The 27,288-nt window shown below is 24.9% G+C and overlaps 1 protein-coding gene across 1 annotated transcript; it reads right to left on the bottom strand.

The window, feature by feature from the left end:
* Positions 1–2,269: 2,269 nt before the first annotated feature.
* On the bottom strand, positions 2,270–20,007 carry LOC117170390 (malate dehydrogenase, mitochondrial). Its single transcript, XM_033357158.1, has 5 exons — positions 19,816–20,007; positions 19,112–19,327; positions 13,999–14,271; positions 8,217–8,546; positions 2,270–2,564 (listed from the first exon to the last, which is right to left on the bottom strand). The coding sequence occupies exons 1-5, from the start codon at positions 19,888–19,890 to the stop codon at positions 2,436–2,438; spliced, it is 1,023 nt and encodes a 340-aa protein (XP_033213049.1). The 5' UTR covers positions 19,891–20,007; the 3' UTR covers positions 2,270–2,435.
* Between the last annotated feature and the right edge of the window lie 7,281 nt (positions 20,008–27,288).

Genomic DNA, 27,288 nt, shown 5'->3' with positions numbered 1-27,288 from the left:
AATGTGGAATTTTTAAGACTGAAATAAAATGTTCAAGTTTTTGAAAGGTTTTAAGATAATAAATGTTTTTTCTTGATATTCATGAAGAATTTTTTTTTATTTTGAAGAATTAATTTCACGGGAATATTCAAAGCATTGCTAAAATTGACAACAACAAATTTGGAAGATTTCAAGGCATTTTAATAATAATTTTTCCGGATTTTGAAAGTATTTTAGGAAAAATGTAAATGATTGTAAAAGATATATAGAATTAAAAAATATATATTTTTTTTATAATTTAAAAACAAAAAAATTGAAAAAATGTAGATTTTTAAATATTTTTCAATAAAATATTGAAGTCTTGAGGGATTTTAAAATAATAAAAAAATTATCTGGATATCTATGAAAATTTTTTTTTTGAAAAATTGATTTGAAGAGAATATTTTAAGAGATTCATAAAATTCTCAAAAAAGAATCTGGAAGATTCCAAAGCAATTTTTTCAATTCTTCAGTATTTTGTAAATATTTTAGGAAAAATTCGAATAATCTTAAAAGCTATTTAGAAGTTTTAAAAAATCGAAATTTGAAAAGATTTCGAAAATAATAAAAAATTGTAAAAGATTTCAAAAATTTGAAAACAAAGTGTCTGTTTTTGATCATTGTAAAATATAATGTTGAAGTTTTTCAAAGGTTTTGAGATAATACATTTTTTCTTGATGATTAATGATTTCATAGAAAAAATATTTTGAAAAAATTTATTTCAAGAGAATATTTCAAAAGATTCCTCAATTTGTCAAAAAACAACCTGAAAAATTAGGGACTTTAAGATAATAAAGAATTGTCTTAATACTTGTGGGAAATTTTTTGATGTTTTGAAAAATTAATTTCAAGAGAATATTTCAAAAGATTTTCTAAATGGACAACAAAGAATCTGGAAAATTCAAAGGATTTTTTTTTTAATTTTTCAGGATATTGAAAATATTTTAGGAAAAATTCAAATGAGCTTAAAATATATTTAGAAGTTTTGAAAAAAATGTCAAAATAATTAAAATTTCAAAAAATTTGAAAACAAAATGTAGATTTTTTAATATTTTTGATCAAAGTTGAAGTCTTTAGGGGTTTTATGACAATAAAAAATTGTTTTAAGGTAATAAATTGTATTTCTTGACATTCCTGGAAAAATTACTTTTTTATTTTGAAAAATTAATTTTAAGAGAATATTTAAAAAGATTTCTAACATTTTCAATAAAGAAAATAAAATAAATTTTATTTCTTGACATTCCTGGAAAAATTACTTTTTTATTTTGAAAAATTAATTTTAAGAGAATATTTAAAAAGATTTCCAACATTTCCAAAAAAGAATGTTGAAGATTTCAATGCAGTTTTTTTAATTTTTAGAATTTCAAAAATGTTTTATGAAAAATTCAAATGATTTTAAAAGACATTTAGAAGTTTTTAAAGAATCTCCAAAAATAATTGAAAATTAATTTGAATATATTATAAATATTTCAAAATGTTCCCAAAAGTACCAAAAAAGAATCTGAAAGATTTCCAGGCCATTTTATTAATTTTTAAGAATTTTAAAAGTATTTTAGGAAAAAATTTTTTAAATTTTTAATTAAATGTTAAATTTTGCTAACGCATTTTAAAAATATTTTTAGATAATAAACCAATTTTTTTGTTATTCCTGGGAAAATAATTTTTTATCTTGAAAAAAAATTCAGAGAATATTTAAAACCAAATTTTGATGTATAAATAACAACTGAACAATTATTGATCAGACACTTGTTAAAATTAACATAATATAAGTTCTAATATTAAAGGACTCAATTAAATCTTTGTTTTAATCGTTCGATTTTTAATGTTTTTCGCTTAAATTATAAAATTGTGAAAATCTATAAATTTATTGATTCAATATTCAATTTAGAGCATTGAAAATGATAAAATTGATTTATATATTTTTGTAACAGAATCTGAATCTTTGAAATGTACAGTTCATAGAAGTTAAATTATTGAATGTTGAAATACAAATTTATTGGATTAAAACATTTTAAAATGAAAATGTTAAAATTCGATAGTTCCACATTAAGTGATTTATTTCACAATTCAGTTTTTATTACTTCAAATTAAAATTTGTTTAACTTTAAGAGTTTCAATTTTTAATTCACAATTTCATCTTTATTTATTATTGAGGTACTTTTCTATTTTACCCACAAACTTAAATTAAATTTAAGTCAAATTGCGATGAAGAAATAAATCTGAAGGATTAAATTATAAATTAAACGAGAGATTAACGGTTGTTCCTAGAGGAAACTTTAATCGTATATTACAATTGCAGTATTGACATTAAATGCTGCGAAGTTTTGACGGCAGTCGACTGAGGGGATATCGATAATACATGATGAACGGGTGTATTTTATTCAGGTGCATTTTTCGAATACACTTTCGCTAATTTCCTACTTCTTGTTAACAAAGTCTTCTCCTTTTTGGATGTTTTTCTTGAGCTCGGGAATGGCCGCCTCCAACAATTTGGCTTCGAAGTCGCTGAGTTTTCCCAAACCAAGATTCTTCTCTACTCCATTTTTCTGCAAGATATTTCATTTTCATTAATATTTATGAAATAATGTCCCATCTGTTTGTTCCGAAATTCAGAACCTTCGAAAATATACAATTCTAAACTAGAATATGCTACCGCGAGTAGTGAAAGATTGTTTTTCCTTAATTTATAGAATTACCTATTATAATTAATTTAACTTGTTTGAAATTTGACTAATTTCAAACTAAACTATTCAGGATTTCAATGAAACTTTAAAGGTAAAATATGTTTTTGTTGAATCTGTAGTAATGAAATATTTTTCAAATTAACGATGATCATGGTTCAGCTTAAATAATTAAATTAAAATTAGTATGTTAGATATATTATAAGAATTATTTTTTTATCAGAACAAATTTAAATTATTAGACAATTTCAAATTAAAACTTTTAAAATTGAGTAATTTCTAAGTTATCAATCTTAAATAATATTAAAAAAATTAACTGCTTAAAGTTTAACAATATTTTAGTGCAGGAGAAAAGCTAAATGATTCTAAAACTAAAAAATTTAAATTTTATGATTCTAAATTGTATAATCATAATTTTAACTAATTTTATATTCTATAAAATTTAAAGGACTCAATTTCACGATCATAATTTAAAAATGGTTAGAATCGATCCAACATAAACTTTGTTAGGATTTTAATAAAATAGCAAAAATAATTTTCCAAGAATATTAAGCAGTCTCATCTAGAATTTAAACAATTTTCAAAAACTAACAAAAACCAGCTTTCAGCAGTTCAGCAAATTTAATCGCAGTTTTTAGTAAATCTGAAACATTTTTTCTTTAAATATACATGACATATAATATTTCTTTATGTAAATATTTATTAAAATTTAAATAAAAGACTTTATTTTACTTTATCTTAAATATAGAAACCTAAGCTTTTCTTTGACACAAAAATAAAACCAACAAGTTATATTTTTTATTTTTAAATAAAAATAATTTTGTTCCTCAGGATTTAATTTGAAAATGTTCATTGAAAGTCTTTTAGTACACATTTCGTAAATTTACAATTTTTTATATAGATACTGTTTTTAGTGCTTATACAATTTAGAATTTAAAATTAAATAGTTTTGATTTTGTAATATTAGACAATTTCTGGACGTTTTCAATTTAACAATTTCAGAAATGATCAATTTTACATGTAAATTTTCCAAATATAAACAATTTTCATTCGAAGGTTTAAACAATATTAATATTTTAAATTGAACAATATATGACTAACAATATTTATGGAAGCAGTTCAAACATATTTTACTAACTAGAATATATATATTTTTAACTATTTAATTTGTTTCAAACGTTTTTAGAACTCGTAATATTTAAAAATCTAATAATATTAATTTTTAAACAGTTCATATATCTTATCTAAACGAGTTTTAATACACATTTTAAGGGATTTTTACGATTTATAACAATTTCAAGGTATTTGAAGGAGTTTCAACGAAATTCTAGATAACTTGAGGAAATAAAATATATTTTATTTCAAGGTATTTCTACGGATTTCAGCAATTTCAAGGGATATGAAGGACATAAAATAATTTCAGAGAATTTTAAAGATTTTAAGTTATTTTAAAAAATTGGAGAGCATTTTAAGAGATTTCTTTTTAAAAAATGTTAGAACTCCTGATGTTAAAAAATTCGCCGTTATGAATTTTAAATACTGTGTCTTTAATAATATAAAATGAAAATCCAGAGTGAATGATTGCTTCGCGCGCGTGCATTTCATTTCAACGTATTTAAAAAGATCAATTTAAGGGCATGTGATATTTAGAAAATTGTCGATTTTACCAGTTTTAGGTTCCGACGGCTTTTTTTCTTTAATAATCAATATTTTGTCTTAAAAATTTCGGACATGATAGCGACCATGCGAACAGACGTCACCACACACTTTTTTTTTGGTTTAATTCAAAAAAGTTTTAATTTAGCAAAATTTGATTAATTTGCATAGCGCTTAGGAATTAGTATCGATTTTACCAGTTTTAGGTTTCGACGGCTTTTTTTCTAGAATAATCAATATTTTGTCTTAAAAATTTGGGAAATGATAGCGAACATGCTAACAGACGTCCACACACACTGTATTTGTGTTTTTTTTTTTCAAAAAAATTTTTGATATTGCTAACAACGTGTGTACATTTGGAGGTTATGTATGTCACAATTCTCCTGTGCGTTACTTCCAAACTACACAATATTTTCGGCCGAAAACTTTGGACTTGCAAATAAACATAGTAACTAATCTCCCGGAACTAACCCTTTTTGCAGGCAATCAGAAAAGTTTATTTCATAAATAATTTCCAGATTATCGGAAAGGCAGAGATGAAAAACGACGTAACCTCAAAATAATACATATGCATAAAATTTTTATTTAGCACAATAAATTTTTTTGTTATTACCCCTCAAAAAAGAGTCTGGGGACGTCCGTTATGATATTTTATAGCATCTACGAATTCAGTTTTTAAAAATTTTCATTTTTGTGGAAAAAAAGCCGCAGAAACTGTAAGTATCACATGCCCTTAATCAATAGTTCAAATTTAATTTATATTCAAGGAATTTTAACGAATTTTAAGAAAACTTGAGGGAATTTCAACGCTTTTTTAAAAGGTAAATTTAATTTATATCCAATGAGTTTCGAAAGATTAGTACTTATTTTAATTTTTTTTAGAATTTCAAAAGATTTTAAAGAATTTCTAGAGAATTTTAGAGAATAAATTAAATTTCATTTCAAGGAATTTCTACGAATTTCAAAACTTTCGGGATATGCAGGAATCTGAACATTTTCTCAGGATTTTATAGGTTTTAAATTATTTAAAAAGCATTATATGAATCTTAAGAGATTTCGTTTTAAAAAAGTGTAGAGTCTTAATGTTAAAAAATGTTTGTTATGGCTTTTTAAATACTTTATGATTTTAATATGTATTAGAAAATAAAAATCCAGCTACGTGAACGCGTAAATTTGATAAATAATTTAAATTTAATATATATCCAAAGAATTAAAAATAATTTCTACTTCTTTTAATGGATTTCTGGGATTTCAAGAGATTATAATAGCTTTCTAGAGATCTTTAGGGAATAAATTAAACTTTCTTTCAAAGTATTTCCACGTATTTCAACAATTTTAAAGGATATGGAGGAGATACAAAAATTTAAAAGGATTACAAATTTTCTTAAGTTATTTTAGAAGATTGCAAAGAATTAAAAGACTTTTTATTTCAAACAATTTTGTAAATCTTATAAATCTTGATATTGAGAAAAATGTCTGTTATGATTATTTAAATACTTTAGGTTTTTAATATTAGAAAATAAAAATCGAGGGACGTGCGTTTAGTGCTAGTGTAAAATATTTTTGGCGCTCAAACCTTTACTATATTTAATTTGAGTTTGAGAGCATTGAAGAGTGTTGTTTTCAATTTTGATGGAAAATATGAATTATATTAAGGATGAAGAAACAAGTCTTGTGCAGAAATATTTAATTATACTTATAAGTATCACAATTTAATTATTTTTGAAGGAATGTTATGAGAAGAAATATTCTTGATTTTAAGAATACTTTAAAACACATAAAATTGGAATTTTAACAAATTTGATGTCTTCTCGGAATTTTTTATATTACCTTGAATGTATTTTCCACGACCTATGTATATTCAATTAAAGAATTCCTTAATGACAGAAATCATTGAAAAAGAATTTTAAATTATCTAACAACTATACAATTTCTTATAAAAAAACAGTGACCGAGACTTTGATAAATTTTGAGAGAGAAAAAATTTGTCCAAGTTTGATGTCAACAGTTTTTTTTCTTAATAATAAGTTGAATTGTTATCTTTTTCCATTCTGAAATCATTCATTTTACAACGCGTAATTTGATAATCTTTCAATTAAACAATTTTCCATTTTATATTCAATTTTTAAACGTACATTTTGCATTTAAAGAATGTTAAAATGAATTTTTAAAGACTTAAAAAATTACATATTAGAAGCGTTTGAAATTGGCAATAGTTTTTGATAAAAAATTTTAGTTCATCAACTGTGTATATACATTACATTGATTTTTTTAAATAAACAGTACTTTAAGGATTAGCAAGTGAATATTTGATTGTACAAAAACGATTCGGAATTAGTACAAAATTTAAGAATTTCCAGAATAAGATCAAAATAATGTATACATAATTGAAGGCTTTTATTAAATTTCAAATATTTCTTCAATCTATAATTTGAAAATTTGATATTTTTTCATTAAGATAAAGAATAGTTGCTTAATATTTAGAAATATTTGATTGTTCATTTAAAATCAGCAAATGTAAATCAAATATTCAAAACAAAATAAGTCAATTTTAATCGTATTATTTAAAGAATTTTAATGTTTAAGTAAAATTGATGAATTTTGGTGTATAAATAAGTTGAAGGGATATTTAGAAGTTTTGAAATGTTTTAAAATCAATTAAAAATTTGAAATCATTTTAAATAATTTCAACTAAGTGTCCAAATTCGGCTATTTGTATCGAAATTTAGATGCACATAATTTGAAAAAAATATAGATTTTAGCTGATCTAGAATAAAAAATTTAGAAGCTTATTAACAATTGTGAAAGGCTTCAAAAGCATAAAAAATATTTCTATCAGAATCATAAGAAATTGTCAAAAATGAATATGGACGATTTAAAGGAAAATTAATTTTTTAGGATATTTTTGCAAAATTTTCGAAAAAATTCGAATTATTTTTAAAAAAGTTTAAAAGTTCTGAAAAAAATTCAAACATAATTTACAAATTGAAAAAATGTAAAAGAACATGTAGATTTCTTAAGATTTGAACTGAAATTTTAAAGATTTTTAAGGATTCTTAAACTACCTAAAATATAAAAAATAATTAAACTTCTTGTTAAGGAAGTGTTAAGTTTATACAGAAAAATTTAATCGTTCAATTTTTCATGTTTCTAGCCTAAGATTACTTAAAATTATTTGCAACTGACTTTTCATTACTTCAAATAAAAACATTTTTATCTTTAGAGTTCGGATTTTTTAATTTAATTAACCGTGAAAACTTTTTACGAACCGGGAGAATCGGGGGGAAAAAATAAATATAGAAAAACACTTTTTTCCTAAAAAAGAAAAGAAAATTATTTTTCTACTTGGACAAAAATAAAAAAGAGGAAAGATAAATTGGAGGGCAACCCACTAAAATCCCTTCCTTCTCTTTTTTATTTCTTTCGTCCTTTTTATTTTTATTATTATCAAATTACAAGAACAAAAATATGTAAAAAATTACAAATTTTTTGTTGCTGTGATTTGATAATAATAAAAATCTCATTTTTCTTTCCTCCTTTTTATTTTTGTCCAAGTAGGAAAATTATTTTATTTTCTTTTTTAGGAGAAAAAAGTGTTTTTCTTTATTTGTCTTCTTTTCAAATTTCAATAGGAACATTTCATGGTGATTGTCCCAATTTGGTCGTTGGATTCTTGGTTTTATTTTCAGGAATTCTGCACAATAAACCAGGAATTGACCGGGAATTGTTTTCTTTGATTAAAATCGCCACCCTGGTTTCTTCTTTTCTAAATGTAAAAATGAATGTTTAATCTTTCCCCTATTTCCATTTTTTTGCGCTGTGATCTCTGGAAAAAAAAAATTAAAAAAAGAAGATACTTACGCCTAAAAGAATTGGCGTTGAGAAGTATTTTGCATCCGTGACATTAGACCTAACATAGGAGCATTCAATAATATTTTGCTCTCCGTTGAGCGCCCTGATGAGAGAAAATCCAAATCGAGCTCCGGCGTATGCCATGGACAAAGTCGCAGAGCCAGTTCCAGCTTTGGCCTTGACAACTTCTGTTCCAGCTTCCTGGATCCTCTCGGTGAGGGCCTTCAACTGATCTTGGGGGAATGAAACTGAAGGCTTGCACTGAGAAATCAGAGGAATGATTGTGATTCCGCTGTGCCCTCCAATCACGGGGAGTACAAGTTTTTGTGGATCGAGACCCTGGAAAGAAAAATGAGGATTGGAAAAAAGTTCGGGAAAATGTAATTACAGGATGGCCGCTGAACCGCGAAAACCGGGAAATGACAGTGAATATTATTTTTTGACCGCGAATTTAACAAATTTTTACAAGAAAAATCTGTCTAAGTTCGATTTTAACAGTTTAAAAAAATACTTATTTAAATGATTATCTTTTTAAATTATGATATCATTCAGTTTACAGTGTATAATTTTTAAATCTGTTACTTTAGAAATTTTCCATTTTATTTTTTTATTTTTAACCGTACATTTTTAATTTAAAGAATTTCAAAATGCAGTCTTAAAAACTTTTACAATTGAGAATTAAAATCTTTTGAAATTGACAATTTGAAAAGTTAACAATAACTGATTTGTCAAAACAATTTGAAATCCGTTCAATATTTAAGAATTTCCAGATTCTAACGTTAAAACGTTAAAAATTAATAGTCATTTAAAAATGTAAACGCCTGATTGAAACTCTATAAACTACTTTAAGCATAAAAATAGCTCATAATAATATATTCATAATTAAAGGCTGCCATTGAGTTTAAAATAATGTTTCAGTCTAAAATATTTAATTTTTAAACCATTCAATTTGGAATATTTTTAATTAAGAAAAAGAACAATTATTGAATATTTAGCAATATTTTATCGCTAATTTAAGACGAATAAATTAAAACTGAACATTTAAAAGTAAACAATTTGAAACTGAATTTTTTGACATAGAAAGCCTTGAATCGTTAAAATTTTGAAGAGCTTTTAAACTTTGAAAGTTACAATTTTAATTGTTCTATTTTGAAAAATGTTTATTTTGTAAGTGAAATTGTTGAACTTTGAGAAATAAATATTAATTGAACACTGATCATTTGTAAACAAAATTTGAAATAATTATAAATAATTTAATCCAAGTATGTGTATTGAAAAAATCTGGCTATTCGTACGGAAATTTCGGTACAGATAGCCACAGCTTAAGTTAAATAAAATCAGATATTTGCAGATTTCAAATACAAAATTTAGAAGCTTTTTAAGAAAAGAAAAAGAATGAAGGATAAAAAGATATTCTCTGAAGATTCCTAGTAAAATTAAATTACTATTTTTCATGTTGAATAATTGTTTTTTGAGAATATTTAAAAAGATTTTAAAAGACTTCCAAAATTTTCAAAAGAGAATCTGGAATATTTAAAAGAAATCTTTTAAAATGTGCAGATTTTTTGTTTAAATTTTAGAAAAATTCGATTAATTTAAAAAGATATTTAGAAGGCCTTAAAAAATTTCAAAAATAATTTTAAAGTTGAAAAGTTTCAAACAACTTTTAAGATTATCAAGAATTTGAAGCTCTTCAAGTTTAAAATAATATTACTTATAAAAGTTAAAAATTCTAAATTTTGCTTTTTGTCTGCATTTTATTTAAAATGATTAAATTCAAAAGTTTTAGTATCTAACTTTCATTTTCATACGTGTAAATTATTGAGCATTTGAATATCAAATTTTTTAATTTAAAGACTCTTAAACTTCAATTTTAAATAATTTAAAATTCAAGAGTTCCACATGCAGTGCTTTTATTTGTAGTTTTTTTATTACTTAAAATGAAAAAAAATTTAGGTTTAGAGTTCGAATTTTTCAATTTTATTGCCAGTGAAAAATATTTGCGAACCGGGGAAAAAGTGGGAATTTTCTTCTTTGATTAAAACGGCTATCCTAAATTATCAGGCCTCACAGTTCTTATATGATAAAATATAGAGACCAAAAGGTACTTTTTGTCACACTCATAGGGTACTTTTTTGGCGCTCAAAGTATAACAAACAAATTCAGAATAAATTTATTATAATTATTATATTATTATTATTTTTATAATTATATATTATAATTATTTATTATAATTATATTGATTTCCGTTAGATTGGAATAAATTTAGAGCAATTTAATGAAAATGCGAAGAATTCGATGAAATTCATGAAAATTTCAAGGGAATTCAATGGAATTCGATAAAATGCCCTAGAATTCAAGATGAGGATAAAAGACTTCAGGATCAATTAAATAAAAAAATTATAAAATTAAATAAAATCCATTGAATTAACTAAAATTTAGAAAATTTAGAAGGTGTAGAAAAAATGCAAGAGAATCCCAGAGAATATAGAAGAATCCAGGGTAAAATAATAAGAATTTAGGGTGAACAAAAAAAATACAAATCACTTCAAATTTATGAAATCCTATTAATTTCTAACAAAATAAAACGGAATAATGACTACAAATCAATGTAAAAAAATTTTCATGAATTAGAAAAGTTGAAAAAAAAATTGAAAGAATCCATTGACTTCAGTAAAATTTGAGTGAATTTAGAAGAGTCTAAGGGAAATGAAAGGAATTCGATAAAATGCAAGAAAATTGCAAGGGGAATTAAAAAATTCAAATGAATTTAAAACAATTTCAAAATATTAAAAAGCTTAATTGAATTCAGAATCTCTGGAATTCAGTGACTTCAAAGTGAGCTTAGAAAAATTCAAGGGAATTCAAAGGAATTGAATTAAGTAGAATTTAGAAAGTTTAAAAGAATTAAAGTGAACTAAAAAAAATTCAAGAGAATTCCAGAGAATCTAAAAGACTCCAGGATAGATTAATAAGAAATTAGGGTGGATTAAAAAAAATACAAATCATTTCAAAAATTCGAAACCCTACTAATTTTTAACCAAAAAAAGTGACTAATGACTACAAAATAGTGCGAAAGAATTTAAATGAATTTGAACAATTGAGAAAAAATCGAAAGAATCCATTTATTAATTTACAAAGCAATCAAATGAATTGAAAACAATTTAAAAATATGCAAAATTATTTTAATTCAACAAGTTCGAAATGTTTAGAAGGATTAAAAGGACATTCAAAAGAATTTGATGGAATTCCTAACAAGACTTCAAAAGAATTAAAAAGAATTCAGGGTAAATTAATAACAATTCTACGCGAATTCCAAAAAATTGCAAAAAATATTTGAATTTTTTTTCAAATATTTGAAATCTTACGAAATGCCTCAATTCTTGTGAAATCAGTTAAAAATTTCTTTGTCATTTTTTTCAACAACCTGTAATATTTAAAATCCCTTAAAATCTTTTGAAATATCTCTAACTTTGTTAAACGACGAATTATATAAAAAAGATTTTATTGTAAAATAATACAAAGAATTAAGTCAAATTCTGTCAATTTAAGAAAATTCAGGTGAATTGAAAAAATCAAAAGAATATAGAAGAATTCAGGGCGCATTTCAAAAAAATTATTTTAAATCTCTTCAAATCTTTGAAACCCTACAAAATACCTCACTTCTCATGAATAAATTCTTCGAAATCTACTAAAATATTATAAAATACCGTGCAATTCCATAATATTAACGGAAATCCTGTAACGTATTTATAAATACATTGCGAGCTTTAAAATCCCTTCAAATCATTGAAATGCTGTGAAATCGTTTAAAATAAATACGCATATCTTCCAAAATTCTAGAAAAATCTTTATCTTAAAAGATTTCAAAGTTTTGAAATCCCTTTAAATTAATGAAATTAATAAAAACATTCTTGAAATTTTTTAAAATTTAATAAAAAATGTATAATTAAAAAGCTCTTAAAATGTCTTAGAAGTTTAAAAAATACCGTAAATCTTTCAAGTCCCTTTAAATGACTGACATCTGTTAAAAATTATTTCTTAGGATCTTTAAAAATATCCTGAAATATTTCTAAGGAATTTAAGATAATTTAGAAATAGATATATACCTGAACGGAATAGTGATTAACCCACGAGTTAATTTAATGAAAGAAAAGTGACTAATGTGATCTTTTAATTTGAAAAAATGAATAAAAAGTGATTTGAGCAAAACAGCGACTAATTTTGAATATTTGTTACAGTTACGTCTTCCAGAAATCCCCCGATTTTTATTATTTTCTTAAAAATCCCTGACTCTTGGAAGTATTTGTTGAACGAAACGTTTAATAATTTTTTTGGCATTTTCAAGATCTACTTTTCGCAATTCGTGTGCAGACAGAAGATAGTTATAAGCAATAATAATTTATTCAACGAATTATTTTTGTTAAATTGCATCCATTATTACTTCACATTAATTGGAAAGTGGATAAAAATTCGAAAATTACAGAAAAAACTGAAATTTTCCAGCATTATTCTAAGAGAATATTATGATAAATAATAATAAATTGCTCAAACAATTATTCATCTTAAATTTAATTAATTATTTGTTCGCTCCAACTGAAAATTTAATAAAAATTTGAAAAATTCATAATTTATGCAAACATCTAATTATCAATATAAAGTAGAATTATAAACCATTTGTATTTAAAATACTGCAAAATAATCATAATTAGCGGAAAAAACTCGCAAAACTAAATTTTGTAATAAGGTTTTATCAAAACCCTTCAAAACATACTTATGAAGGTGGTATTTAAAAAAATAAGTTTTATTTCGTATTTTATGGCTAATTGTGAAGAAGAATACTAATTTTACAAAATATATTGATATTTACAAAAATTCTGCTTTTCTTACGGGAAATTCGAGTAAAACTTAATAATTTTACATGGAATTTCTCATTTCACAAATTTCCCAGGCATTGTAAGAAATGTCAGACCCAACTCAAGTAATGAATATATATTATTCCAATGAAATTTGAGTTAAATTTAAATTTTGAATTTAATCTAAATTAGTTTAAAAAACTTTTTCCGACGTACAGGTACCTATTTGGACAACCCTATTCTTGTACTGATACAAGACAGTTTTTTTTCATAAATCTGAAAGTCTTAAAAAAAAATGGCACTAGTGGAATTAAAAGAAACAACCTTTTTATAAAATGATAAATATTACAAATAATTTTTTAGAAATCACCTGTCAGCAATCTCTGTAAAATTCAATAAGCTTATATTAAAAAAAAAGTCAACAACTGATAAAAACATTTAAATTAAAAATTGATGATACTATTCATGCTTTTTTAACGGGACACGTTTTTTAAAAATGTTCCTGCGAAATAAAGTTTCAAACCAATATGTGTTTATGTGAATTTTATTAGTTGCCGCAAATTTGTCAGGTCCCACTTTAAATGTATCATTATATTCAAAGTCAAGATTATATACTTTACCTATCTTGTGCCGGGCATTATATATAATGCCTAGGGATTATATAGAATGCATAAACAATGTATATAATAAGTATTTAATTACATAATTTGTCTGAAATTGCTAGGCATTATATATAATCCCTAGGCATTACATATAATACATAGGCAATATATATAACCCCTAGGCATTCTATATAAGCACTAGGCATTATATATAATCCCTAGGCATTATATGTAACCCCTAGGCATTCTATATAAGCACTAGGCATTATATATAATCCCTAGGCATTACATATAATACCTGAATTATATATTTTGCCTGTAACATATACACACCTTGGCCTCTCCGATGAAGGTGTTCGCCCTGACGATGTCAAGAGTGGTTACACCGAATATTCTGTTCGGGTCGTAAACTCCAGCCTTCTGGAAAACTTCACTTGCAATTGGCACTGTGCTATTTACAGGATTGGAAATAATTGCTACGAAAGCTTTGGGTGCGACTTCAGCACATGCCTGGGCAAGATCGCGGACTATGGATGCATTTGTGTTGAAGAGATCATCTCGAGACATTCCTGGTTTGCGAGGAACTCCAGCAGGAATTATGACGACCTGTAAATTAAAAAGGATAACATCAGCACCGGGATGCCAACTATGTTTTATAGTGATTTTTACAGTTGAGAAAATGTTCTGTAATGTGAGTTCCATATTAAATATTAATCTTTTCTTAATTTTGATTTAAATTGCAGTTTATATTTGTAATTAGATTAGGAGTAAGATTTGCAATGAAATACACACATTTAATTTAATTCAAGTTGAATGGTGTTAAAATAGAATAGAAGAATAGAAATTCCGGGAAAACCAGGAAATTACCGGAAATTTTATGTGACCAGGAAAACCAGGGAAATGGCAGTAAATTTATTTTTTGACTCGAAATTTGAAAAAACTTCTAGGAAAAAAATCTTTACAAATTTGATTTCAACAGTTTTTTTTAAATTATTAGTTGAATTATGTTTTTCCATTATGATATTATTCAGTTTACAATGCATAATTAGACAATCTTTCACGTACAAAATTTTCCACTTTAGATTTAATTTTTAAGCGTATATTTTTCATTTCAAAAAATTTAAAAGGCAGTTTTAAAGATTTGGACGATTAAAAATTAAGATTTTGGATCAAAAACATTTTAGGTTGATCAATGCTGAATATGAAATAATTTTTGTTTTTTAAAATCTAACAGTTCTTTAAGGATTAACAAATGAATATCTGATTGTACAAAACGATTCGGAATCAGTTCAAAATTTAAGAATTTCCAGATTTTAACGTTAAATGTTATACTATTTCAATTTGAAGGCTTCGTAGTTAAACAAATGTAAACGTCTGGTTAAAACTTTATAAATTACTTTAATTTAAAAAATAACTTTAAAATAATATATTCAAAATTAAAGACTTTTATTGAATTTCAAATATTTTTTCAATCTACAATTTGGAAGTTTTCCAATTAAGAAAAACAACCATTTCTCAATATTTAGAAATATTTGACTGTTCATTTAAAAGCAGCAATGGTAAATCAAATATTTAAAACTTAACAAAATTAAGTAAAATTGTTGAATTTTGCTGTATAAATCAATATTGAACACCTATTATTCCTAGGAAAAATTCCAGCAAGTTGAAAAGATATTTAGAAGTTTTGAAAAGGTTCCAAATTAATTAAAAATTTGAAATAGTTTGAAATAATTTAAACTAAGTGTCTACGTATATCGACAAAATCCGTATATTCCTACTGGCATTTCGAAGCAAATAATTTGGAAGAAAATATAGATTTTTGCAGCTTTCGAACAAAAAATTTAGAAGCTTTTTTAAGATTTTTCAGGATTTGTTTACAAAACGTTAGGGAAAATTCGAATTATTTTTTAAAAAGTGCTATTTCAAATACTAAAAATAATTAAACTTCTAATTTTAGAAGCGTTCAGTTTATAAGAAAAAATATAATCGTTCAATTTGTAATGTTTATAGTTTAAATTCTTGTAAAATAATTTGTAATTCAGTTTTTATTATTACGACCACAGAATATATCAAATTCAATTATTTATAAGGTTTCTGGGAAATTTTGAAAATATTTTTTATTTAAAAAAATTTATTTTCAACATTTTTTTTATTTTGCAGGATTTAAAAAAAAATGAGGAAAAACTTATATAATTAAAAAAAATTTTAGATGAATTGTAAAAATTTCAAAAATAATTAAGAATTAGAATAGATTTTATTTTGAAAAAATTAATTTGAAGAGAATATTTAGAAAGATCTTAAAAAAATTTCAAAAGATTTCCAAAATTATTGAAAAAGAATCAGTAAAATTTTAGAGCATTCTTTTTTTAATTTCCGGAGTTGAAAAAAATTTGAATTATTTTAAGACATTTAAAAGTATTAAATATGATAAAGAAATTTTAATTTAAAAAGATATACATTCTTTTAAACAAAAAGTCGACTTTTTAAGATTTCAGAATAAAAGTTTGAAGCTTTTTAAGGACTTTGAAAGGTTTCAAGGGGATAAATTATTTAGGATTCCTAGGAATTTTTTAATGATTTTTTTGTTGTTGCTCAAAAATGTATTTTTAATTTTTTAGCATTTTGGTTAATGTTGCGAAAAATGCGAATAATTGTAAAAGATATTGAAATCTTTAAATCCTATTCCATTTTTTGTTGAAAATGTATCTTTTAAGTTGAAAATTCAATTATTTTTATTTTAGTTTGATCAAAAATTCCTGTATTTTGTTAAAAATTATACTTTTTTGGCAGCAAAATTAATCCTCTCGTTTGAAAATCTAATGATAATCTTTTTTAGTTGACGATTCAAGTGTAAAACCTATTTGTTAAATTTTTAACCAAAAAAATGAACTGTTAAACAAAATTGACAAAAAATTAATTTTCTATACGAAAAAAAATAAATTGTTAACAAAATTGATAAATCTTCAACCAAAAAAGATGAATTTTTAAGAAAGACATTTTTTAAAAATTTTTAATAAAGTAGTTCACCTTTAAAACCTAGCTGTTAAATTTTTAACCAAAAAGATAAATTAAAAAATATATATTAGTTTTCTACCAAAAAAGACTAACTTAAAAAATAACCCTTTTCAACCAAAAATGGAATACGCAAATTTTCAATTAACAAAGTAATTTTTCTACTACTATCAACCAAAGAGATGAATTTTTAACTAAAATTTGGAATCGTCGACCAAACATTAAATTTCTAAGAAAGTAGTTCAACTTATAACCTAGTTATGAAAATTTAAATTAAACAGATGGATTTTTAAACAAAAAGATTAATTTTCCAACGAAAAAAAAAGAATTTTGAGCAAATTTCAAGAATTCTACACCAAAAAGTTGAATTTTCAAATAAAACAGATGAATTTTTAAACAAAAAGATTAATTTAGCACAAAAAAAAAAAACAATTTTCAATAAAATTCAAGAATTCTCAAATAAAAAGTTGAATTTTTAAGCAAGAAAGCATTAAATTTTTTATTTTTAAGGAAGTAGTTCAGCTTTAACACCTATCTGTAAAATTTGTAACCAAAAAATGAATTTTTCAACAAAAGTGTCAAAAAAATTAATTTTCTAGACAAAAAAAAAAACGATTTGCTAACAAAATTGAAGAATCCTCAACCAAAAAAGATGAATTTTTAAGAAAGAATTTTTTTTTCATTTTAAGGAAGTAGTTCAACTTTAAAACCTAGCTGTTAAATTTCTAAGTAAAATGACGAATATTTAGACAAAAATATTAATTTTCTACCAAAAATGACGGAGTTAAGAAATAACCATTTGAAACCAAAAATAGAATACGTAAATTTTCAATTACTAACCCAAGAGATGAAGTTTTAACTAAAATTTTGAATCGTCAACTAAACATTGAATTAAAAAAAGTAGTTCAGCTTTAAAACCTATTTGTAAAGTTTTTAACCAAACAAATGAATTTTTAAATAAAAAAATTAATTTTCCAACGAAAAAAAACCGATTTTTTAGCAAATTTTAAGATCTCTCAACCAAAAAGTGGAATTTTTAAACTAAAAACATAAATTTTTTAACAAAAAGACCAACTTTTAATCAAATGAAAGTTCTCAACCGAAAACTCGAAGTTCCAAATTAAAAGATGTTTTTTTAAACAAAAATATTAATTTACAAAAAAAAGAATTTTCAATCACATTCAAGAATTCTCAACTAAAAAGTTGAATTTTTAAGAAACAAAGAATATTTTTAATTTTGAAGAAAGTAGTTCAGCTTTAAAACTTATTTGTTCAATTTTTAATAAAAAAGATGAATTTTTAAACAAAACTGACAAAAATATTAATTTAATAGCGAAAAAACCGAATTGTTAACAATTTTGAAGAATTATCAATCAAAAATATAAATTTGTAAGAAAGAAAGATCATTTTTAAAAAATTTTTATAAGTAAGTAGTTCAACTTTAAAACCTACTTGTTAAATATTTAATCAAAAAGACGTATTTTATAACAAACATACTAATTTTCTACCAAAAAAGACAAACTTAAAAAATAACAGTTTTTAAACAAAAATGGAATTTGTAAATTTTCGATTACTAAAGTAAATTTTCGACAATTATTAACTAAAGAGATGAATTTTTAACTAAAATTTTGAATTGTCGAACAAACATTAAATTTGTAAGAAAGCAGTTCAACTTTAAAACCTATTTATTAAATTTTTAACTAAACAGATCGAATTTTAATCAAAAAGGTACATTTTCCAATGGAAAAAAAAGAATTTTTAACAAATTTCAAGAATTCTCAACCAAAAAGTTGAATTTTCAACTAAAAAAGATAATATATTTAAACAAAAAGATTAACTTACTACCAAAAAGACGAACTTTTGAGAAAATTGAAGAGTTCTCAATCAGACATTTGAATTTTTAACTTAAAAAATAAATTTTTGAAAAAAAGATTAATTTCATACTAAAAACATTCATTGTCTGGAAATGTACTAAAAATTTTACCATATGTACTTTTAGAAAAGAAATTTCTCTAAATTCATCCGTTTTTGGTTGAAAATGTATCCTTTAAGTTGCAAATTCAATTATTTTAATTTTAGTTTAACTGTTTAATTAAAAATTCATTTTAATAAAATGCAAGTTCTCAACCGAAAACTTGAAGTTCAGCGTAGTTTTTACCTTTTTTAATTATGAAACCATTCAATTTACAATGCGTAATTAATTTTTTTTCACTTTTGGTCTTTATTTTTAAACGTATATCTTCAGGTTAAAGAATTTAAAAACAAGTTATTAAGACTTACACCATTAAAAATTCAAAGCGTTTGAAATAAAAAAATTCCTTATACGTGTAAGGTTACTTTGACGTTAAAAAACGTAGCTTTTTTGCGAACCCCTCCACACCAAAGTATTAGCGTAATTTACAGACGATCACTTATGTATGTTTTAAAAATATACCTGTGCTCCTTTGAGAGAATCTCTGAGCTGATCTGGTCCATTGAAGGCCTTGACTTTAGCAACAGTATTGATGTGAGAAAGATCAGCAGCAACTCCAGGAGTATTGACAATATCGTAGAGAGAGAGTTCAGTCACCAGAGGCGATTCCTTCAGCAAGAGTGACAAAGGTTGTCCAATGCCACCACTCGCACCCATCACAGCAACCTTGGCATTGTGCTAAAAGCAATACCCTCAGATCAATCAAAAATTCTCTCAGAATTCTCACTGTAAAACCCTTCTAATCGAAATCAATGAATCAAGACTTATAGAAATTTTATAATCTTGCTTTTTGGATCTGAGTAATCGTGACTAAAAATTGAATGATTATCAAAATGATTCATGCCAATTATTCCATTTATTCACTCATGATTTCGTCAGCTATCAATAAAATTCATTGCTCAATTAGACATCAGGGAAAGGTAAGTAGTTATTGCATAACATTTTTACATTTTCTCCCGAGCTCGATCTATTTCAACCACTTGAAAAGTGAGGATCAGGAAACGTCAATGAGAATTTTTTATGCTCCTGCTCTCGTTAGATCCACAAGGTTCTTCCTTTTTTTAAAATAGTAAACACGTGTTACGAGTGGAAAACGGAGCAGACGAGATTGAGAAACAGGATGGTCGTGAATGACGAGATATTGATACAAGTCGGATTTAACTTACTCTGGCACTGGTGGATAGTTGCTGGGCTCCTTTCTGAGCAACGGAGAGGGTGGGTTTCAAAAAACGGGGCAGCATTTTGGTGAAACTAAGCTGTGAATACGAGTGAATTAAATAAGTGCAAAAGCAGAACTGCCAAGATTGTTCGATAACCCCTCAATGACACTACAACCGCGACCTTGGATATAATTTCTGGTACGACTGTAAAACGTCGTCTGCGAGCGCCACAACATGATGATCATGCGCCGTATTTCTTGCCGAATTGTGATTGATTTATGCCTCGATACCGGCTGAACTTGATTTCAAAAGTGCATATGAATACCAAAATGTATCATTCCAAAAGATGAAAAGGATTGCTTCTTGAATTTGCAGATCCTTTTTAAAGTATATACGTAAGTTCAAATGTTTTTATTTCACAGGATTCGCAGATTCTCTTCTTTTGATGGTACAACATAACCTCACTTTTTATTTTGATCGGAAAATTGAGGAAATTCAAGTAATTCAATTTGAATTGGGAATTCTGGTTAAAATAAAAAGTGAGTTTATACTGTGTCATTAAAATAAGTGGATCTGCGAATCCTGTATCTCTAGGGTCAGCAGATGGATGTATCGAAAAATCAGTCCCTAACTTTCCCTGAATTTTCCGTAACCGGGTTTTCATATTTCCTGACCGTTACAAATTTTTCTTTCAGGTTAAATGTTCAAGTGTAATCAAAAAGCTTCATTTTCAAATAATAAGATTAATTTTCTACCAAAGAAATGAATTGTCAATCAGATTAATTTTTCACGAAAAATTATTGATATTCTACGACAAAATATGAATTTTCAACAAATTTATCTATAATGGTAAATTTTCAATCTAAAAAATAAATTTTGAAACAAATAGTTTACTGATCACCAAAAAGTGTATCTTCAAACATAAAAATTAATTTTTACCAAAAAATACGAACTTTCAACAAAAAACATGAATTTTGTATTGAAAAATATTAATTTTTGACCAAAAATAGCATAATTATATTTGCAGTTAAAAAATTAATCTCGAATTTTCATCTAAATAGTTTAATTTTTAACAAATTAAATTAATTTTAATCTAATATGAGGTAATTTTAACCAAAAACATGAATTTTAAACCAAGAAGATTAATTTTCTATCAAAAAGACGAATTTAAAAAAAAAAATGATTTTTCAATTAAAAAAGTTCAATTTCCAAAGGAAAATCAAACATGGAATAGTTACGTTTGCAGTTCAAAAAATTAATTTTTAACTATAATTAACGAATTTTTAACAAAGAAGTTAAATTTTCAGCTAAAGAAATTAATTGTCAACCAGAAAGATTAAATTTTCACGATAATTATGTAAATTCTGCCACAAAAGACGAGTTTTCAACAAAATAGTTGAATTTTGAACCAAAGAAATGAATTTCATCTATAATGATGAATTTTCAATCCAAAAAATAAATTTTGATTCACATAGTTGATTTTTTGGCCAAAAGAGCGAATCTTTAACGATAAAAATTAATTCTGACTAACAAAATACGATTTTTAAAGAAAAAATGGAATAGTTATACCTGCAGTTAAAATAATAATATAAAAAAAATTTCGTCCAAATAGTTCAATCTTTAACAAAAGCAATTAATTTACGACTAATATGAGGAAGCTGTAACCCAAAAACATTAATTTAAAACCAAGAAGATTAATTTTCTACTAAAAAGACGGATTTTCAACAAAATAGATGATTTTTTAACTAAAAAGGTCAATTTCCAAAGAAAAATGGAAAAGATATATTAATAGTTAAAAAAGTTGATTTTTTACCATAAGATACGAATTCTCAACAAAAAGCATGAATTTTCTACTAAAAAAAGTTCAATTTTCAACCAAAAATATTTGCAGTTAAAAAAATTCATTTTTAACAACCAAAAAATCGAATTTTCATTCAAACAGTTAAATTTTTAACCAAAATAATTAATTTTTAACTAATATGAGGAATCTTGAACCAAAAAACACGAATTTTTAACCAATAAGATTAATTTTCTACCAAAAAAGGAATTTTCAACAAAATATGTGATTTTAACTAAAAAGTATCAATTTTCAAAGAAAAATTAAATAGATATATTTACAGCTGGAAGAATAGAATTTTAACCATAAGAAACGAATTTTCAACAAAAAAGTGAATTTTCAACTAAAAAAGATCAATTTTCAAGCAAAAATACAGTAGTTATGTTTGCAATTAAAAAATTTAATTTTATCCAAACAAAAAGAATTTTCAACCCAATAATTAATTTTTTAACGACAGAAATTAATTTTATCCTAATATGAGTAAAATTGAATAAAAAACATGAACTTTAAACCAAGAAGATTAATTTTCTACCAGAAATACGAATTTTCAACTAAAAAAGATTAGTTGGCAACAAAAAATGGAAGTTGTATTTGCATTTAAAAAATTTATTTTTCACAAAAAAATCCAATTTTCAACATAATAGTCAGATTTTAAACCAATGTAATTAATTTTCAGTTAATATGAGAAATGTTTAACCAAAAAACTGAATTTTCAACCAAGAAGACGAATTTTCAACTAAAAAGGATCAATTTTCAACCAAAAATAGAATAGTTATATTTGTAAATAAAAAATTAATTTATAAAAAAAATAGAATTTTCAACCAAATATTGAAATTTACGCAAAAGTAATTAATTTTCTACCAGAAAGACGAATTTCCAAAAAAATACTTGATTTCACAACAAAAAAAGTTCAATTCCCGAAGGAAATTGATTTAGGACAATTTATTAGGAAAATTAAAGTTTAACCATAAGAAACGAATTTTCAAAAAAATAGTTAAATTTGCAAACAAAAAATTTATGGTTAACTAAAAATATTAATTTTCCACCGAGAAGATTAATATTCTATTATACTGCAAAAGAAGTATTTTCAACAAAATAATTAAATTTTTAGCCAATTAAATGACTTGTTTATGATCAGGATGAATTTTTAATTTAATAATGAAATTTTATATAATTATTTCAATTATGGACCAAAAATATGACTTTTCAACAATAATGAATAATTTTCTTCAAAAACAAGACGAATTTTTAATAAAAGACATGAATTTTAAACTAAACAAGGTCTACTTTCTACCAGAAATGGAAGTTTTCTTTTCAGTAAGGAATTTTTTAGAAGAAAAAAAGAATTTTGAACAAAATAGTTAATACCTTAAGCAAAGAACTTAATTTACCACTAATATGAGGAATCTTTAATCAAAAAAATTAATTTTGTAACATATATTTGAATTTGCGAACAAAAATATGAATTTTTAACAAAAAACAAAAAATTTTCATCTCTTAGGTTTAATTTTCTACCAAAAATCACGAATTTTCAACAAAAAGATGATTTTTCAAGTTAAAAGGATCAATTTTCAAAGAAAAGTGAAATAGTAATATTTACAGTTGAAAAAATTAAATTATAATCATAAGAAACAAATTTTCGAAAAAATAGTTAATTTTTCAACCACGAAAGAAGAATTTTCAACATAACTATGAAATTTGTAACCGAAAAGGTTGACTAATTTTTGTTTTAAGGAAAATTGTTGAATTAAAAAAAAATTATATTTTCATTCTCTAAGTTTAAAAATTATACAAATAACTGTTTCGAGGTCAGCATTTTTATTAAAATAATTGATTGAAATTTGTACAATATGTTAATTATTTTAAATACTTTTCAAAACTTCCATTTTTTTTTTAATTTTTTCATTTTTCAAGTTTAAAAATAATAAATGCTTTCAAAAATGAAAAAATTTTAATCAGAAGCTCTCAAAATTCTAACATTTTAGACTAATATTTGGAAAATTTCACAAGTTCATTGGAATGCAGTTGAAGTTATAACATTTCTACTTCAAGTGTTTCAAATTGAAAAATATTATTTTTTATGATTGCACGCGCGCGTTTCTGGCTTTGTGTTTTTATTTCTTAACATTAAAAAAAGTTAACAAATTAAAAATCCATCAACACAATTTTTTAATTTTAAGTTTAAAACATTATTAAGACAATAATTAACAATCAATAATTTCAAATGGAATGCCTCTCAAATAATAAAAAATATTTTGAACGATTTTTAATTGCAAATTGAACCTTTTTTTAAATTGAAAAATCACGAAATTGAATGATTTCTGATTAAAATTTCGAAAATAGCACAATTTCAAAATATTCTAAACTGAATAATTTCATATTAGCATTTTGAAAACTCGATGATTTAAAATTCAAAGGAATTAAAATGGTATTATTTCTTATTAAAAGCGTAACAATTGAATGATTAAAACTTGATAACTAAATTGAAAGTCTTAAAGCTTCAAAAATTCTGAAATTAAACATTTTTAGAACACAAAAATTATTAATTAACATTAAAATTAATAAGACTAATTTTTCTAATATAACAAAAAAATTCGCCGTTATTTTCACGTTCAAAGTTGAAATTTTTTCAATAATGAACCTTGAAAATTGAATTATTCTGCATACATATAAAAATGAAGTAATTTTAAACTTGAAATATCAAAAATAAAAAAATGCTAGTACGGAGCGTTGAAAATTAAATGAATCCGAACTTCATTTAACACACAAGTTTAATTGCAAAGAATTATGATATAAAAGGCTTTTTTTACTCAAACCCATTAAAATTTATTTTATTTTAAGTAAATTTAAATCATTTTAAAAAGTGTAATTTTTGAATGGTTGACGATACTTTTATAAATTCCAATTTTAATTGCCTAATTGAAATCTATGCAAGAGAAAAATTGAAAATTCATGAGGCTCAAATTGTAATTATTAAAAATTACAGAAATCATTCAATTACTGATATAGCAATTTAAGATAGTTATATTTTTATCTATTTTTATTTTAAACAATACAATATTTCTAACCTTTTAATTTCAAATCGTTTAATTTTTAACACTTCATTTAGAATTATTATTCATTTTCAAATCTTCTAATAAAATATTTAAAAAATTTTAATTATTAATTTTTTTAAATCTTCAATGCAAAATAAGACTATTTTTAAGAAGTTATATTGTAAGTTAAAAATTAAATAAAAGGAATTTAAGGCAAGATCTCTGTGATTCCAATTTTGAAAAAAATTAATAGTGAAATTGTCCTGATGTTTTTCACCCTTGAATTTGAAACTTTTTTCTCTTCATTGATTGATTTTTTCATTGATTAAAGGTAATTAATTAATTGATATCAAAATAAATATAAATCGTTACAGAGGATAGTAACCACTTAAAACCTATTTTTCTAACCTGAAGGCATTCAAAGAAAAAAACCTAAGATTTTCTGTCAGTAAAAGAAAAAGAAAAAAAATAAAGAAGTGAAATTTATTTCGTACCTCCATTTTTGATCTTGCTTTTAAAGGGAAAAAAACTTAGTTTCGAGGCTTAAAAATTAAACTGCTTTACAATTGCGCATTCAAAATTTTTATTTAAAATTGAAATTATATAAATTTTAAAGATGATAAATTTATTATCAATAAGTATCATATCGAGCATGATATGATATTAGATACGTTTTTTTTTTACTAAAAATTATAATTTCTGTCCAAAAAAACCCTGTCAATCTCATGGCTCAAAATTTAAGAATTTAAAATATTTTTCACCTTCAAAGGTAAACTATGCTCAAAGTGTTGAAAATTATATGCTTTCTAATTGCAAAATTATTGAATTCGAACTTGAAGCGCCGAAAATTAAGCAATTAAAAACTTTGTTTTAAAATTGAAAGATTCGTAAAATTAGGATATTGGAATTAGGTCGTTAAAAATGAATTTCTTTTTTGACTAGTAATTTTACAAATTTTTGGAATTGACTTGGTCGAATCACTTGATATATCATTTTCATATCATATGTTATATTTTTAGACGTATGTATGTATTTAATCTCTCCCTTTTACGGGTTTGAGGGCCTCCGCTCCATGTACATATATTTACAATTCCATCCTTAGCCTAACTTAACTACTACTTATATTCTACTCTTTCGCATTACGTAGTATAAACAATAGTAAAATTAATTCTAAAAATGAGCGATCTTCCAGGGCTTCCGTTTTCTCTTACCATAAAAATGCATTTTCTATGATATTGAGAACAATTTTTGCTTTTTACTGTCCTTTTTCAGGATTTCCCGTTTGGCTCTGCCCTACTCCTTGGCTTTCCCTTACTTCTTCCAATTTCTTCATCCACATCACTTCCTGTCCATTACTATTAAAAATCCATTTTAGACATTCATCCACACTCAACTGTCCCTCTTCCTCTCCTGTACATCTCTCTAATACATGTACCCATGATTCCATTTCGTATCCACATACTCTACATAAATTCTCCTCTTCATCCATCCAATACCTGCAAGCTCTTACTCGTTCTCCTATTCTAAACCGTACAACCCAACTCAATTTTTCTTCCTTCCTTATTTTTTTTTTTAGATATTCTGGTTCCCTCAACCCTTTGATCATCATATACCATCTATTGTACCTCGAATCTATAATCTTTGTTCATCTCTCTTCTCCTTGTTTTACTAATAGCTCTAACTCTATGTCCTGCCACTACATAATCACTTCTCGTATATTACAAACCCTCCTCATTTTTCTCCTTTCTTCCTCCTATTTTGAATTTCCCAAATTGCCTCTCACCTCATTTTTCCGAATTTCCCCCAAACATGCTTGTGTTATTCTGCTTCCCTCTCCCCTTCTTAGTTTGTCTTCAAATCTCCAGGCTCTTTTAATTTGTCTAGTAAGTATTTCCCCCCTCCCTAGTTCTACCCTTAACATGTATCCTGGGCAACTCCAGCTAATCCCCTTTACCCACCTGAGAAATTGCTCATTCATGCTCTCTACTTTCTTATGTTCCTTCCAACCCCAGATACTCCATAACACAACACCCACCAAACCAACGCATCAAACAACCAGACCCTCATTCTCCAATCGACCTTGAACCTTCTCTTACCTATACCTCATACTCGGCTCATCACTTTACTTGCACGTTCAATTATTTTCCTCACCGGAAGCTCGTTTCTCCCTTCTCCCTCAAACCAAAAACCTAGGTAACAGAACTCCACAACTTCCACTTTTTGTTCGTTCATCTTCCAAACATAATTTATTTTGCTCTTTCTGTTTCTGAAGCACATCACCTTTGTCTTATCTACGTTCACCGTCAGCTCTTTTGTTCCCACATACTCTTCGAAGATTCTCATCATTAGGTTCATCCCCTTCTCATTATCTGCTAAAAGAACTGCATAGTCCGCGTATGCTAGAGAGTATAGTTTGCTATTTGCCAAAACCTTTCCTCTTTTCCCTTTCTCCTTTAGCTTCTCCTCTAAGTTTGGCAGTAGCATATTAAATATTTACGGACTCAACGGGGGACCCGTTCATTTTTCGGAACGGATAAAATTTAAGAAAGGTAAAATTTCAGAATGGGTTATAATACATAATGATAAAACTTAGGAATACCAAAAATT

This window comes from Belonocnema kinseyi, chromosome 3, assembly GCF_010883055.1.
Source record: "Belonocnema kinseyi isolate 2016_QV_RU_SX_M_011 chromosome 3, B_treatae_v1, whole genome shotgun sequence".
NCBI lineage: Eukaryota > Metazoa > Arthropoda > Insecta > Hymenoptera > Cynipidae > Belonocnema > Belonocnema kinseyi.
Note: the sequence above shows the minus strand (reverse complement) of the source record. Positions and strands in the feature narration are given on the sequence as shown.

What these genes read in the sequence shown, in the direction of transcription:
- LOC117170390 (XM_033357158.1), bottom strand. Translation starts at nt 19,890, where the DNA reads ATGCTGCCCCGTTTTTTGAAACCCACCCTCTCCGTTGCTCAGAAAGGA. An exon ending in AACTATCCACCAGTGCCAGA is followed by an intron (nt 19,328 to 19,815) that starts GTAAGTTAAATC and finishes TATTGCTTTTAG; the next exon opens with CACAATGCCAAGGTTGCTGT. An exon ending in CAACGCCAATTCTTTTAGGC is followed by an intron (nt 2,565 to 8,216) that starts GTAAGTATCTTC and finishes AATATCTTGCAG; the next exon opens with AAAAATGGAGTAGAGAAGAA.